Genomic DNA, 13,119 nt, shown 5'->3' with positions numbered 1-13,119 from the left:
CAAAACAATTTCGCAATGTATTTTTCCACTAACTAAAAAAAAGAAAAAAAAAAGTCCTGCTACCTCTAGCAAATAATTTCCCGCCGGTTGGGTTTAGGCCTAGACCATGAAGTCGACTGAAACCTGAAAAGGTTAGGCTACATGAACTTCATGACTTGAGCATGTGGAGTACATCGTGTTTCACCACAGACATTCACGTTAGGCGTTTAATAAGGTGATTCGTTTAATCCGATTGATTCGTTCTTTCGCCAAATTTACCAAACAAGAGTGCTTCTGTAGGCTAGGGCGCGCGCCACAGTGGCCATAGCCTAAATATGCAGTTACAAATTAGAAAAATATTTTCTCTAGTAGTTAGACTACTATTTTTATTATAGCCTACATAGAGTAGGTTCTGCCTTTAAATTACAACTTCAAACTTACTGGTACTTACATACTGGAAATGGAACAAAGTAGCCTACTTCGAAGGCCTGCCGTGCATCGTCCATGTGAAGGGCCGCCCACAATTAAACCAGCTTCGAAGGCAGTTATTATAATATGCCTGCAGTATGATAATGTTTATAATGTTGATGTAGCCTAGCTCGTTGTTGACTCCTTCACGTTGCCCATCTGCCACTTAAGTGCATGGATAGGGCATCGCGCGCATGCAGTCCGTGAGATCAAACTTGCACAGGTGCTCTTAAAGCTTCCGGTTATTAATATACCCATCTCAAATTTATCTGTATGACAAATTTTGCAAATGCCACAAAGCCATGATGTTATCACTAGTTTTATATCAGTTAAAAATGTCTAGGAAATTTAAAACCCTGTTTGTGCTCTGCCCTTGCAATTGAATTAGTTCATAAATGTATGGCTTTCAGTTCTGCCATGCATGCGTGTAGTTCCTTCACGTCGATGGTAGTAGGCATGGGATGGTCATGGGATATTTCTTGTGTTCCAAGTGTGGTTAATACATAAATAAAAAATACACGAGATAAGACAAAGCAAATATGTATTTGGCCTAAAAGGGCCATAAATAAAATTTTATTCTCTCGATTTATTAACAAGCCACAGTGTCCGTGGCTGTCTACCACAGCACTTAAAACAGGTCATTCTGGTGCAGTCCACAGGGTCGAGAGACCCACTTGAGATACTTAAAGCCGCTGATAAATCTCAAGGTTCTGGTTTCCTCACTTCCTTTAGAAAAACAAAACAAAAAAATGTGATAATACTGTACCAAACTGGTGGCAGAGCAGCAGGGCGATCCTTTTTCACGCAGAAAGGGGTGCTTTAAACCGAACGACAACACACACACACACAAATCTACAAAAAAAAAACTCAACCTCATTTAACAAAGCTTGAGCAGCATGCGCGGGCTGTCGATCACTGCCAGATTAAGGAGAGACCTTTTGCTCACACCTGATTAAGGAGCAGACCTTTTGCGCACACCTGTAGATCAAACGATGTGTCGGAGACGACCGTGGCCCAACTAGAGTAGGCTAGAACAAAAAAACTCCCACACGCTGGATTCCTCGTTCGCAATCAAAACTTTTTAAAGTGAAGACGACAGCGAGTGGGAGTTCTTTAATCACTGCAAGATTGCCATTATTCCACTCCTTCCTACTCCCGCCCTTTACTCTGGACTGTACTTATGATTCCCTGTTGCGTTTTGCTTAAAAATATATCTTGAAATAATAGTATTTATAATGATAAAACCTATAGCAGCAAGAGAGAGAAACAGAGGAGTAACAGCTAAAGCGAGCGACCCCTGGTTTATAAGGAAGGCGTGGGTTAAAAGATAGGTCCATGGATGAACGTCCGGGTCAGGGGCCCCCCAGCTCATCTCCCGTCTGCGGGCACTCGGCTCAGGGAGGCCATGACTCGGCTGAAGCGCTCGCACAGCTCCAGGGTGGAGTAGGCGGGCAGCTTGGGAGGGTCGTGGAAGCTTTTGATCTCCGTGGAGCAGTCCAGTAACTTGGGGAGGAAGTCCGTCAGCTTCTCCTGGAGGTTGACTGCAGGGGTGGGGACAGAGGACACACAGAGAGGGAGGAGTCAGGGGGCAGGGGCGGGGACAGAGGACGCACACAGAGGGAGGAGTCAGCGCGTTCGGGTTATTATTACCATGTCCTTGCATCACTCCGAGTTACATCCAGTTCCCCAAACATCGAAATTGTAAGCCAAATATTTGCACGATGATATCACTAGCAGTTCGTAAGCGTGCTTTTCAAGGAAAACAATGGTTGAGAAAATAAGATGTGCTGAGCCCCTGGTTACAGTCCCGAGTAGGTGCCGCTTGTACCGTCTGTAACTTGATCCGACTCTTCCCTGGAGTGTAAACCACGTTTCTGAACCAGTACTTGGGCTCCAATTCTGCCAACACATTTCACTGGTTGCTAGCTTAAATGTAATTCTAAACAGCTACCTGCTAATGTGTATCTAACTCAACTATTCAGTACCTCTGTCTGGTTTAACGGACTTCTAAAAACGCCCTCTCCCCGGGTCAAAAGGTTCTCCTCCATCAGGAGCACTCACGTTCCATCTCCTGGCCGAGGTAGGAGCACCAGCAGTTCCTCATGTCCTCCACGGCCAGGAGGTCCTTCTCCGTGTGGTTGACCAGCAGGAGGGGGATGCAGGGCACCACCAGCTCGTTCATGATGCTCAGCCCGCTGGTCACCTCCGGCTCCTCCCCCGTCTCGAACAGCGCCGTCGCGTGCTCGTTCAGTTTCTACCGGCAGGACGAACGCGCACACGCGCACACACACGCGCACACACGCGCACACACACACATGCACACACACACATGCACACACACACACACACAGAAAGAGTTTGAGACATGTTTTGCTTGTTTGTGGTACTATTACTACATTATATGTCCCACTCTGCTGCCCGGCACATTTGCGAGTCTGTCAGGAAAGACTGACCCGTCGGTCTCAGCACGCTACATGGTGGTCATCACTCAGCCCTCAGCGAAGGTCAAAGAATGTTCTCCACCCCGCGGCTGCCATAGGGCCTGTCGTGACGCCAACACAGGCAGACCACTCTAGCTGACATCGCAAACCCCCTGACCTCGGGCGTGGAAAGAAACAGTTCACAGGGCCACTCCTGAACGAGGGACGAGGGCGGGGACTCGCAAAACATCCCCAGTACGCTAACGGTGTCGATGCTAGCGGTGTCGATGCAAGCGGTGTCGATTCTAGCGGTGTCGATGCTAACGGTGTCGATGCTAGCGGCGTCGATGCTAGCGGCGTCGATGCTAGCGGGTGTTTTCAGTGAAAACAGGGTTACGCGCTGCTGGGCTGGAGCAGGGAGCTGTGGACCTGGCTCCAGATCTGAGGCCATCTCCAGTCGGGGTTAGCTGAGGACATGGCCGTGTCTCACGGTAATGTGTTTACACTCACTGGGCCTCCTGCTTCCTATTCCCACTCCAATGATTACATTATGAGCACAATGCCGGTGTAAGGTTACTGAGTGCATTAACAGCAGCGGCAGCAGCAGCAGGCCAGAATAACGGTCTTTGGGTTCTGCTAAAGACCCAAGTCCTGGGCTGATCCCGGCCAAATAGACCCGAAAAATGAAACCAGAACACAGCTTGGGACCAGCCAGGAATAAAAATGAGACTGTACAAGTCTGATCGGAGTGAAAAGATTTAGATCTTTCCCAACAGAGAGCATCGGAGGAAATATGCCTTGAGGAAGTCTTTATGGGCAATAAAAAGAGTCGGCGTAGTATCTCAGTAAGAACAAGCGTATTATCGCTTTTCTGCATCAATCCTTGAAAGTACAGAGACACGCTCTCTGCTCTGTCAGTTTGGCTGAGTCACTTTGTCCCAGTCGACTAACTTTGATACAGGGGAGGGCCAAGATGATTAAGGAGATTGAGGTCAGAGAGAGAGGGAGAGAGAGGGAGGGAGGGAGGGAGGGAGAGAGAGAGAGGGAGGGAGAGAGAGAGAGGGAGAGAGAGAGAGAGAGAGAACTACAGCTAAATGAGGTCTGCAATCTTCAAAAAGAATCCATTAGTTAAAACTGTATCCTATTTTTCCCCATTATTTGCATTGCAGACACATAATTACCACTGAAACATAATATACATCGATCAAGTAGATGTCCGATCATCATTTCCTCTCATTTCTGTTCCTCCCTCTGTTCTGCTTTACCATACATGTATACAGATGGCTGGATTACATTAGCTGTGACACACTGCCATCAATGGAGCCTTGCTTTGAGTCAATTAACTCAATGCTGCGGACATGGCTGTTGAAATGCTGTGTGGTTGTGGGTGCGGTCAGGGAGACCGGGGGTTGAAACGCTGTGCGGTTGTGAGTGCGGTCAGGGGGTTCTCTCACCAGTAGGCACTGTCTGCGGTAGTGACCGATGAGCTCGTCGTCGTGACCCCGGTACAGGCCTTTGAACAACAGCTCTCTGTTGTACTGGTAGGAGTAGATCAGGTACATCAAGGCTTCCACGTAGCTGCACAGAGAGGGACGAGTGATCAACGGTGAACAAGCAGTGAGGTGGCATCAGCCTTACCAGACAGAGAAGGAGAGCTAAGAGCTGGGAGACGATGTCTGAAAGGAAAATAATGCAGCAGAGAGAATAGTTGTTTATTCGAGGTGAAGATGAGAAGCAGATGTGTTGGAGAGAAATTAACAGGATAAACACAGAAAATATCTGGATACAACCATCTTGATCTAAGCCAGACAGCTCCAGATGGAGACGTGGGAATTTGATAGGACTTGCTGCCCTCTGCAGGTAACAGAGGGAAGTTCATGGGTTTCACGAAGCTGTCTTGTCATTCAGTACTGCTTATAACCTTGTAATAATAGGATGACAATGATTCAGACCCGCCAAATTCAAACTTTATTTTTCTGTAAGACGATGACACTGGTTAGAAGATCAGACTATGTCATTGAGAATTGGCAGGATCTTACCTCTTCTTCTGGAATAGCTCCAAGCCAATCATCAGAAAGATTGTCGTCTCACGGAAGTTCCTGTAGTCTTGATGCCACATCTGGGGAAAAAGTTAAAAGAGAATTATCTCTAAAGGATTACATGGAAGGATCTAAAAAAAATCGCCATATAACATCAATTGTATCTATTCATATCAGATATCAGAAAAGTTAATGGTATCTGTTAATGAGTTTACATACTGAGAGGATTAAAATCGTATAATTAAAGATCACCTCTTCTGTACACGTGTTCTATTTAGTTACCTTGGTGACACCAGCATGATGATATTACAGACCAAGTATTTCCCACCCTGTCCAAATGGGACTCTGACTGACCTCATACTCTTCCATGTTGACCTCCTCTGGTTTAATCAGGTCTAGTTTGGCACGTGCCACGTTCATTATGCTCTTACACCTGAGAGAGATGGAAAGAGAGAGAAAGAGCAACAGCGAGTGGGAGAGAAGGAGAGCAAACAAGAGTACGAGAGAGAGAGAGTGAGAGAGAGATGGAGAGAGAGAGAGAGTGAACCTGACATTAGCGTTGGCGCTAGGGCGTGGTGAGTCATAGCGAGGTACTCCAGGAGATGGAACAGTACACCGAGGCCCCAGGCTGTGACACGGCCAGATGAATCACGCTCTAGTGCTGAGAACAGAACTGAAACGCTTCTCCGGAGGCCCCTATTGAGGCCACAGGCACACACAAATCTAATTATCCAGCTCAAAATAGAGGAGAGAGGGGGAATCAATTTACTCATGAATATGGATTATGGCTAACATTTACAGAGAGTACATAACAATCTCTTAGAGACTGAAGGGAATCATCTAACATGTAAACAAATAAGTGTGATATTAATACCAAATAAAATTGTACTTTTTCTGTAATACTCATACAAAGAGTGGAGTTATAACAGGAAATGTAATGTAGATACGTTTGTGTTAAACTGCACCTCATAGTTGTGTTTCTGCCATTTTCTGTGTAATTGTACAGACTGGACATTTATTTTGCTACCCTATGCTGGTACTGTAACATTGGGCTCATCATAACTAAAACGTTCACACTCACTTCAGGAAAAAGAAGAAACAGTTTTCAGTCAGGGGTACCTTTCGTCAAAGCCCAGGTTCCTGTCAGCAAACTGCATGAGGAGCGTCCTCTCCAGGATCTTCTTGGGGGCCTGGTTCTGGATGAAGTAGACGATGACGTGCTGGAGCCTGTAGTCGTTCTCCGGGGCCGTGTCCTCCTGGGCGAACCTCAGCAGACGGGTGTACTCCACCTTCAGAGCCTGGGAGGCAGGGAGGGACAGGAGGGACAAGAGAGACAGGAGAGGGACCAGTGTGAGGACTAGGCAGACATCATCTAGCAGCAGTATGGACATGCATTCAGATGTCTACCGATGGAGATTCTCTTGAGCCAGCCACGCAACTGAGATAAATATCCCATTATGGAACTATGTGGGTCTTTGCAGTAAGTCACTGCACATAAAACCCACCCTAGAAACCCTTAAAGGACAGGTCTGGAATGTAGCCATGTTATAAGGTTATTGACGATAATATACAACGGACGATATCAAAGATTCGTCAAACGTCTCTCTCTCTCTCTCTCTCTCTCTCTCTCTCTCTCTCTCTCTCTCTCTCTCTCTCTCTCTCTCTCTCTCTCTCTCTCTCTCTCTCTCTCTCTCTCTCTCTCTCTCTCTCTCTCTCTCTCTCTCTCTCTCTCTCTCTCTCTCTCTCTCTCTCTCTCTCTCTCTCTCTCTCTCTCTCTCTCTCTCTCTCTCTCTCTCTCTCTCTCTCTCTCTCTCTCTCTCTCTGGGTTAGGAGTCACGAGTTTCTCTGCACCTATGGATCCTTTGAGTGTGTTGGCGGTGATGGGCTGTATCTCGAGAGTGCACCGTTTGACGAAACTTTGATATCGGCCGTTGTATAACATCGTAAATAACCTAATAACATGGCTTATAATGCTAAATTCCTGTCCTTTAATACTCACTGAACGAAAAGTAAAGGATCCCACAAGGGAAAACTAAATTAATCCACAGACTCATATTTTAATTTTTATAGAAGCTCATAAATCCAACGTTTTCCGAATACAATTAGTACCCACATAATCAAGATCATTATCCTTCTCATCTCTGTTATCGAAAGGATGTATTAAGTTCTCTTCGCCAGAGGGCTAAGTTCAAACGGTTCCAACAGCTGACGTCATGTTAGGATTAGGCACTACGCCCTGAGAACAACGTCAAGTTCTACATTTTGAAAAAGGAGAAGACAGAGAACTGTGAAGAGAAGGCTGGGAGAACGGCAGGCAGTGGAAACACCAGGAGAACGACTGAAATGAGTTGTGAGAGGAAGGAGAAACAAGGGAAATGGAAAAAAGAGAGAGAGAGAGAGAGAGACAGGATGTACCTTGAAGAAGGCCGCCTCAGGCCCACACTGTTCATACACACTGCTGGATTTGCCAATGGCCATAATAATACCCTGCATGTTTGGGGTCATCATCGCCTGCCCAGGGAGAGGGGGGAGGGGGGGGGGGGGACCATGTTACAATAGGACACACAGATCCCTGGGACCACCATGTCAAAACAGGACCACCAAGGCCAAAACTACAGGCTGCAGCACTACGACAAGGAGGGGGGGGTGGCATGCAATTCAGACCCAATGTCACTCAACAGTCCATGCACGGGTTAGGAGTCACACGTCACTGTGAGGAACACAGCCACTGTGTCACTTGAAGGATGCGGCCATCTGGACGTGACAAGGGCAGCCTGCGTGAGAGGCAGCAGTGTGAAGGAGAGGCACACACAGTCCCCATGCTGGAATAGGACAGAAACACACAGGCCGGGGGTATAGACTTATTGATTGTGCTGCACTGCTACAAAATACGAGCAACACTACCGAAGGTGCATAAAAAACAAAACAAGCACCAAACACCAGTGCATGATGGGGCTTGTAGGCTACTTAAACCACAAACTACGCACACGGCACAATACATATTAATACAGTAGGTAAGATGAAGATCAATTTCTCAGCAGCAAAATAACACATGGGAAGACCGAAGAGGGATATGTGATTTGGGGTTGAGTGAAGTTGCTCTTCTTCTATAAGTAGGCTTCAGTGGAGACAAGAGTGCTTCGGTTGCAAGATACCGGAGGACTTACGAGGGACAGGCTTTTCACACGGGATCGTTCTCTTAGCCTGCACCGACCGAGTCTAATCGACCAGGGGCTGTTCTAAGAGGCTGTTCTGGAGTGCCAAGAATCATCATTTTGGTTTCAAATGCCAGTGTCAAACCTGGAGAAGGAAACTATGCCCAAAGCTAGCCGTGAGCCTCGCCTAAAATGACTCCTGACGAGGACCTACTCGGGTGTGAAAAGCCCATTTAAGAGCCCCGAGGAGGTGCAATGGTGCCCTGTACCTCCTCGTCAAACCAAGGGGGCCCTATCAAACAGGCAAAGATCTGTCAGCACACTGCAAAGCCCTGGCTGGGGCCAGCGTGTTACCTCGTCATCGTACCCCCCCGCCTCTGACTCGATCACAAAGGTTCCCACGTGGGGGATGGCTACCTCTACCACGCGCTGGGAAGGGGAAGCAACCTCCGCTGGGGGGTCGGAGGGAGGGGGGAGGGGGGCGGGAGAGGGAGGGGGAGGGGGGGGAGACTGTGGAGAGAGAGAGGATAGGGGCAGGAGGGGAACAGAGGGAGAGGCATCAAGGGCAAAGTAGATGAAGGGAGAGAAAAGGTTAAAAGAAAAAGAAAAACGAAAGAGAGATGGTTCCCCAGGTGGTGAATAACAAGCAAAGTAAGTTAGAGTGAGAGTGAGGTATCAGGGTTCAAAGCTCAGTCTTTCTCTTCAGTTGAGTGGAAAATTGTTTTAGGGCTCTCTTTCCACTACCATACCTCACACTGGACTAAGGATCCCTTTACATAGGAGATGGAAATAGTTCAAGACTATTCAACACAACACAAGTATGATGATAGGTTTAAGAAAACAAAAACAACTTGCATGGTGTGTGGGGTTGTGTGAGACTGCGAGGTGTCTGAGTGGTAGTTGTGATGTGGGATATGGAATACAGTCATTTGTTTGGAGTTAGAGTCAGTCTGGGAGTAGAGAGTCTGGTGGAGTCAGAGTCAGAGTCAGCGCGGTGCGGTAGTCGGTCTGATGGAGTCAGAGTCAGAGTCAGAGTCAGCGCGGTGCGGTAGTCGGTCTGGTGGAGTCAGAGTCAGCGCGGTGCGGTAGTCGGTCTGGTGGAGTCAGAGTCAGAGTCAGCGCGGTGCGGTAGCCGGTCTTACTGCGGTCAGCAGAGCCTCGGGGCCCCTGTCCTCCTGGTGCTCGGAGGCAGCCCTGCTGATGGCTCGCTCCGTGTCCTCCTGCAGGTGCTTGGAGTCGTCCGTGGGGGACGGCTGCTCCATGTACTCTGGCTCCTGCTGAGGGACTGGAGACACACACAAGCGCCCGTACATACACACGCGCGCGCACACGCACGCACACACACAAACACACACAACGATAAGTATATTCTCTATACTCCTCTTATGGTATTCTGTGATGCTACAGTCAGTGCCTACTCAAGCATTCTCCGCTCAGAAGCAGAATCTGCCTCCCAACAGCATTGATTTGGACATTAGCTATTCCGTTCTATATCCTAGCTCGGTGCCCTTGTGCGCGCGACCCTAACCTGAGTTGTCAGGCGGACTCGGCTCCGTGCTCATTGGCTGAGGGGAGGGGGCCGCGGTCGGTGTCGCCGACGCCATCGCTGCGGCGGTCGCCGCGGCCAGCGCCAGCTTCTCCTGCTGGGCCTTGCGGGCCTGCAGCAGGTCCCAGTCCTCCAGCTCCTTGTCGAACAGCTGGTTGTCCCCCTCCACATACAGCTTGAGGTCCGGGGGGAGCTTGTCCAGGCCGCTCAGCATCTGGCCCGTCTCCTTGTCAAACTCCTCTGGGGGTGGAAAGACACACAGGCGCGCGCCGGTCAGCAAGGACATGAGACGGACCGCACTGACTGCGCACAAGCTGACTCCCGCCCGACTCCCGCCCGACTCCCGCCCGACTCCCGCCCGACTCCCGCCCGACTCCCGCCCGACTCCCGTAATACAAGCACGTTCATTTGTATGGATCTTTTGAGGGTTCCGTCATGACCCCCATGTCAAGGCTGACATGATCAGCCACTCTGTCCCAAGGAGGTAAAATGCAATTAAGATAAAATAAAAATAGAACCATACGTAGAAGAAAAGCAACCGCTGAATACTGTAAGAAAAGAAAAGCAAAACAGTCGGACTCTCATCTGCCGTACCTTCAATGAGGAAGGGCTTTTTGTCGTTGATGTACATGAGGCAGTAAGCGCTGGCGTTGCGGTAGCCTCCGAACGAGTCGCGCACCAGCTCCTCCCAGGAGGACTTGGTGACGGAGATGTCGTTGTACTTCATCCAGCGTCGCTGGTGCGGGTCGTAGATGTAGGCCCAGTAGTGGCCGGCGTTGGCCTGGCCCTCGTGGACCAGCACGGCGTGCAGCCGGTACGGAACCTGACGGAACACGGACAAGAACCCGAGAGGGAACCGATGTTACCGTACACCGGCGAGGAGTCCAGGGGGATGCCGTATGTCTTTGTGGGGAAAAAAACTAGGTCGGGAAGAGCGGTCGCAGAACAGTTCTTTCTAGGGACTATCGATTAATTGCCGATAAGAATAGTAGAAGATTTGGTTACTCGATTAACTGCTTGTTAATGGAACTTTTTTTTTTTTTTGAACGAACATTATCAACGGGAGTTGTGTGAAATGTAATCATGATTTAATTGCCTGACTGCACATGAGGGCGCCACGCCATGTAGTGAAGGCTAATTTGGATGCCGGATAATTTCAACGACACAGCGGACACAAATTTCAAAGACACAAAAATGAAGCGAGCAAAGCGAAGTCCAGCGTGGAAGGCTCTTATCAATTAATCGACTATTGTTTGTTAACAGTTATCGATTAATGACATTCTTTGAAATTTGCAACCATAGTTCTTACCTGCATCATGGATTTGTCGGAGTACATCAGCTCGATGGTTCTGTGGATCCTGGATATACTTCCCTGCAGGTCTGTGGGGTAATAACAGCGATTCTTCACGGCTTGCATATACGTATATCATATTAGAGACTACAGGGATATCTAACACATAATGGCCTACTATGTAGGCAACTTCTCTGTAACTATTTGTGCACTCTACTGTTAGTTATGTCTCTCTCGTGAAGTATCTAGCCCATGTTTACTACTCTGTATATGTTTTTAGCCAATAGACAAACATTTCCCAGGAGCTTGCTCGATCCTCTCGTTGAGAGGTCAGGGAAGAATTTTTACAGCTCACTTTTCTGGCCCCCGGGTGAAGCTGTTTTTTGCTTCCATCTGGAATATGCAGGGGTGGGACCTATGCCCACCCCCCCAATTGCTCTCTGTAAAGCGCATTGTGGTGCCTCTGTGTATGAAATGCGCTATACAAATAAAGTTTGATTTGATTTGATTCGCACGTATGATTAACGTGGATTTCGGAGTCTGAAAGCATCTGCCGAGTCAGCAGCCTGAGATGGATCTGAGATCAGGAGTGACAGACAGACGGAGAGACAGACAGGGATAACCCTGGTATGTGGTGCGTGTGTGTTAGGGGGTCAGAGGTGAGGGGTCGTACCGCGGGTGTCGGTCTCCACCTCGCTCCTCCAGCGGTGTAGGCAGCCCTCCAGCACTCTCAGCTCCTCCTCAGAGATGTGGCGGGGGGCGGGGTGCATGGGCAGGTCGGGGGGCAGCCGGGACTGGGTGAAGGGCTTGTGGACGGGTACCCTCTGCTGCTGCTGCTGAGCGGAGGGGGCCGGGGCCGGGGCAGGGGCCGAGCCCTCGGGGGGGTTGGAGGGACCCTGTTCAGCTGTGCTGGAGGGCAGAAGGGCGGAGCGGGGCAAGCGGAAGGCAGACCGGAGCAAACGAGTCAACACCATCTGAGAGACATCTCGGGGAGATACCTTTCTCCTTCACTTTTAACCACGCCCAATAAAAATACATCCAGTCTGGAGTGGACGTAAGGAGAAGCCCCGGCCAAAAACCGCCGAGCGTCACGTCACGTCACCTGCTGTACCTTGGAGTGGGCGGCAGTTGCCCCATCATGCCACCGGGGGGTGCTGAAGTGTCGATGTCCTCCACTGGGGAGGTGCAGACAGGCTTACTGGAGGCGAATTCCATGGCGTACTGGAGGACATCTGCCAGAGGAAACCTCTTGGGGCCGGAACCATAACTCAGATACCTGGGGGGAGAGAGAGAGAGAACGAGAGAGGGGGAGAGAGAGAGAGAGGACGAGAGAGAACAGGAGAGAGAGAGAGAGAGAGAGGGAGAGAGAGAGAGAGAGGGGAGACAGAGAGAGGGGGGGGGGGGTGAGAGAGAGGGGAGACAAAGAGAGAGTGCGAGAGAGAGAGAGAGAGAGAGAGAGGGGAGACAGAGAGAGAGAGAGAGAGAGAGGGGAGACAAAGAGAGAGAGAGGGGAGACAAAGAGAGAGAGAGAGAGGGAGACAAAGAGAGAGAGAGAAAAAGAAACGGTTGGAGCCTGAAGCTATGGTATCCGCATGGCCGCGTGTAAAGAAGCTGTGTTGATTCAGGTGAGGTAAACGGGCCGTGGGTGTGTGTATTGATTCAGGTGAGGTAAACGGGCCGTGGGTGTGTGTACCTCTCAAGCCGCTGCTGGAGCAGAGTCAGGTGCTCCTTGAGCCTCCTGATCTCCTCTCGTTTGATCCGGGTGAGCTCTCTGTTCCTGTCCATGTACCTGCAACGACACGCACGGGTCTGAGTCCCTGGGAGCACTCTGAAATCAAAGAGGTTCCTATCCTTTCAACGTCAATCGTTGTGGGAATAAATATGTTCAAATCTAACAGGTGTCTTTGCGTCGGCCAATGCTTCCACTCTCTCTTGCTCCTCGTTTGGTTCAATCGTGGGTGCTCTAGCGTTGTGATGAACAGGAGGGTGGTATTGGTACCGAGTGAGTTTAACCAACATGCTAAACACGCTGTATGAATGAATCCCGACTCCAGGAGTGTTCAGTTCACCTGTCCATGTAGAGCATGGAGGGGAACTCCAGCTTGTTGTGAATCTTCTCAGGTCGACCCAGGGCCTGGTTGAACTCAAATCTTGAGAGTTCAAAGGTCAACACAGGAGGCAGTTCGGTGAACCAGTGCTGTAAGAAGAAGACCGGGGAGGA

The 13,119-nt window shown here is 49.5% G+C and overlaps 1 protein-coding gene across 6 annotated transcripts in view; it reads right to left on the bottom strand.

The window, feature by feature from the left end:
- Positions 1–1,033: 1,033 nt before the first annotated feature.
- Positions 1,034–13,119, bottom strand: part of usp25 (ubiquitin specific peptidase 25) — a 29,059-nt gene continuing 16,973 nt past the window's right edge. For 2 of the 6 annotated variants that reach the window (XM_084450114.1, XM_084450115.1), the window contains exons 11-24: positions 12,968–13,095; positions 12,592–12,687; positions 12,010–12,174; positions 11,572–11,807; positions 10,917–10,987; positions 10,202–10,430; positions 9,590–9,847; positions 9,204–9,346; positions 6,026–6,204; positions 5,261–5,339; positions 4,907–4,986; positions 4,322–4,445; positions 2,509–2,701; positions 1,034–1,988 (exon numbers count right to left, since the gene is read on the bottom strand). In XM_084450114.1, the coding sequence (XP_084306240.1) occupies positions 1,816–1,988; positions 2,509–2,701; positions 4,322–4,445; positions 4,907–4,986; positions 5,261–5,339; positions 6,026–6,204; positions 9,204–9,346; positions 9,590–9,847; positions 10,202–10,430; positions 10,917–10,987; positions 11,572–11,807; positions 12,010–12,174; positions 12,592–12,687; positions 12,968–13,095 (2,154 nt within the window). In that variant the 3' untranslated portion in view covers positions 1,034–1,815. Of the gene's footprint in view, positions 1,989–2,508; positions 2,702–4,321; positions 4,789–4,906; positions 4,987–5,260; positions 5,340–6,025; positions 6,205–9,203; positions 9,347–9,589; positions 9,848–10,201; positions 10,431–10,916; positions 10,988–11,571; positions 11,808–12,009; positions 12,175–12,591; positions 12,688–12,967; positions 13,096–13,119 lie in introns of those variants that run through there. The other 4 variants (XM_084450117.1, XR_014630815.1, XM_084450118.1 and 1 more) reach the window with 4 other exon arrangements.

Source organism: Borostomias antarcticus, assembly GCF_949987555.1.
Source record: "Borostomias antarcticus genome assembly, chromosome: 15".
Taxonomy (NCBI): Eukaryota; Metazoa; Chordata; class Actinopteri; order Stomiiformes; family Stomiidae; genus Borostomias; species Borostomias antarcticus.
The sequence above is the reverse complement of the archived record's forward strand: the minus strand, read 5'-3'. Positions and strand labels throughout refer to the sequence as shown.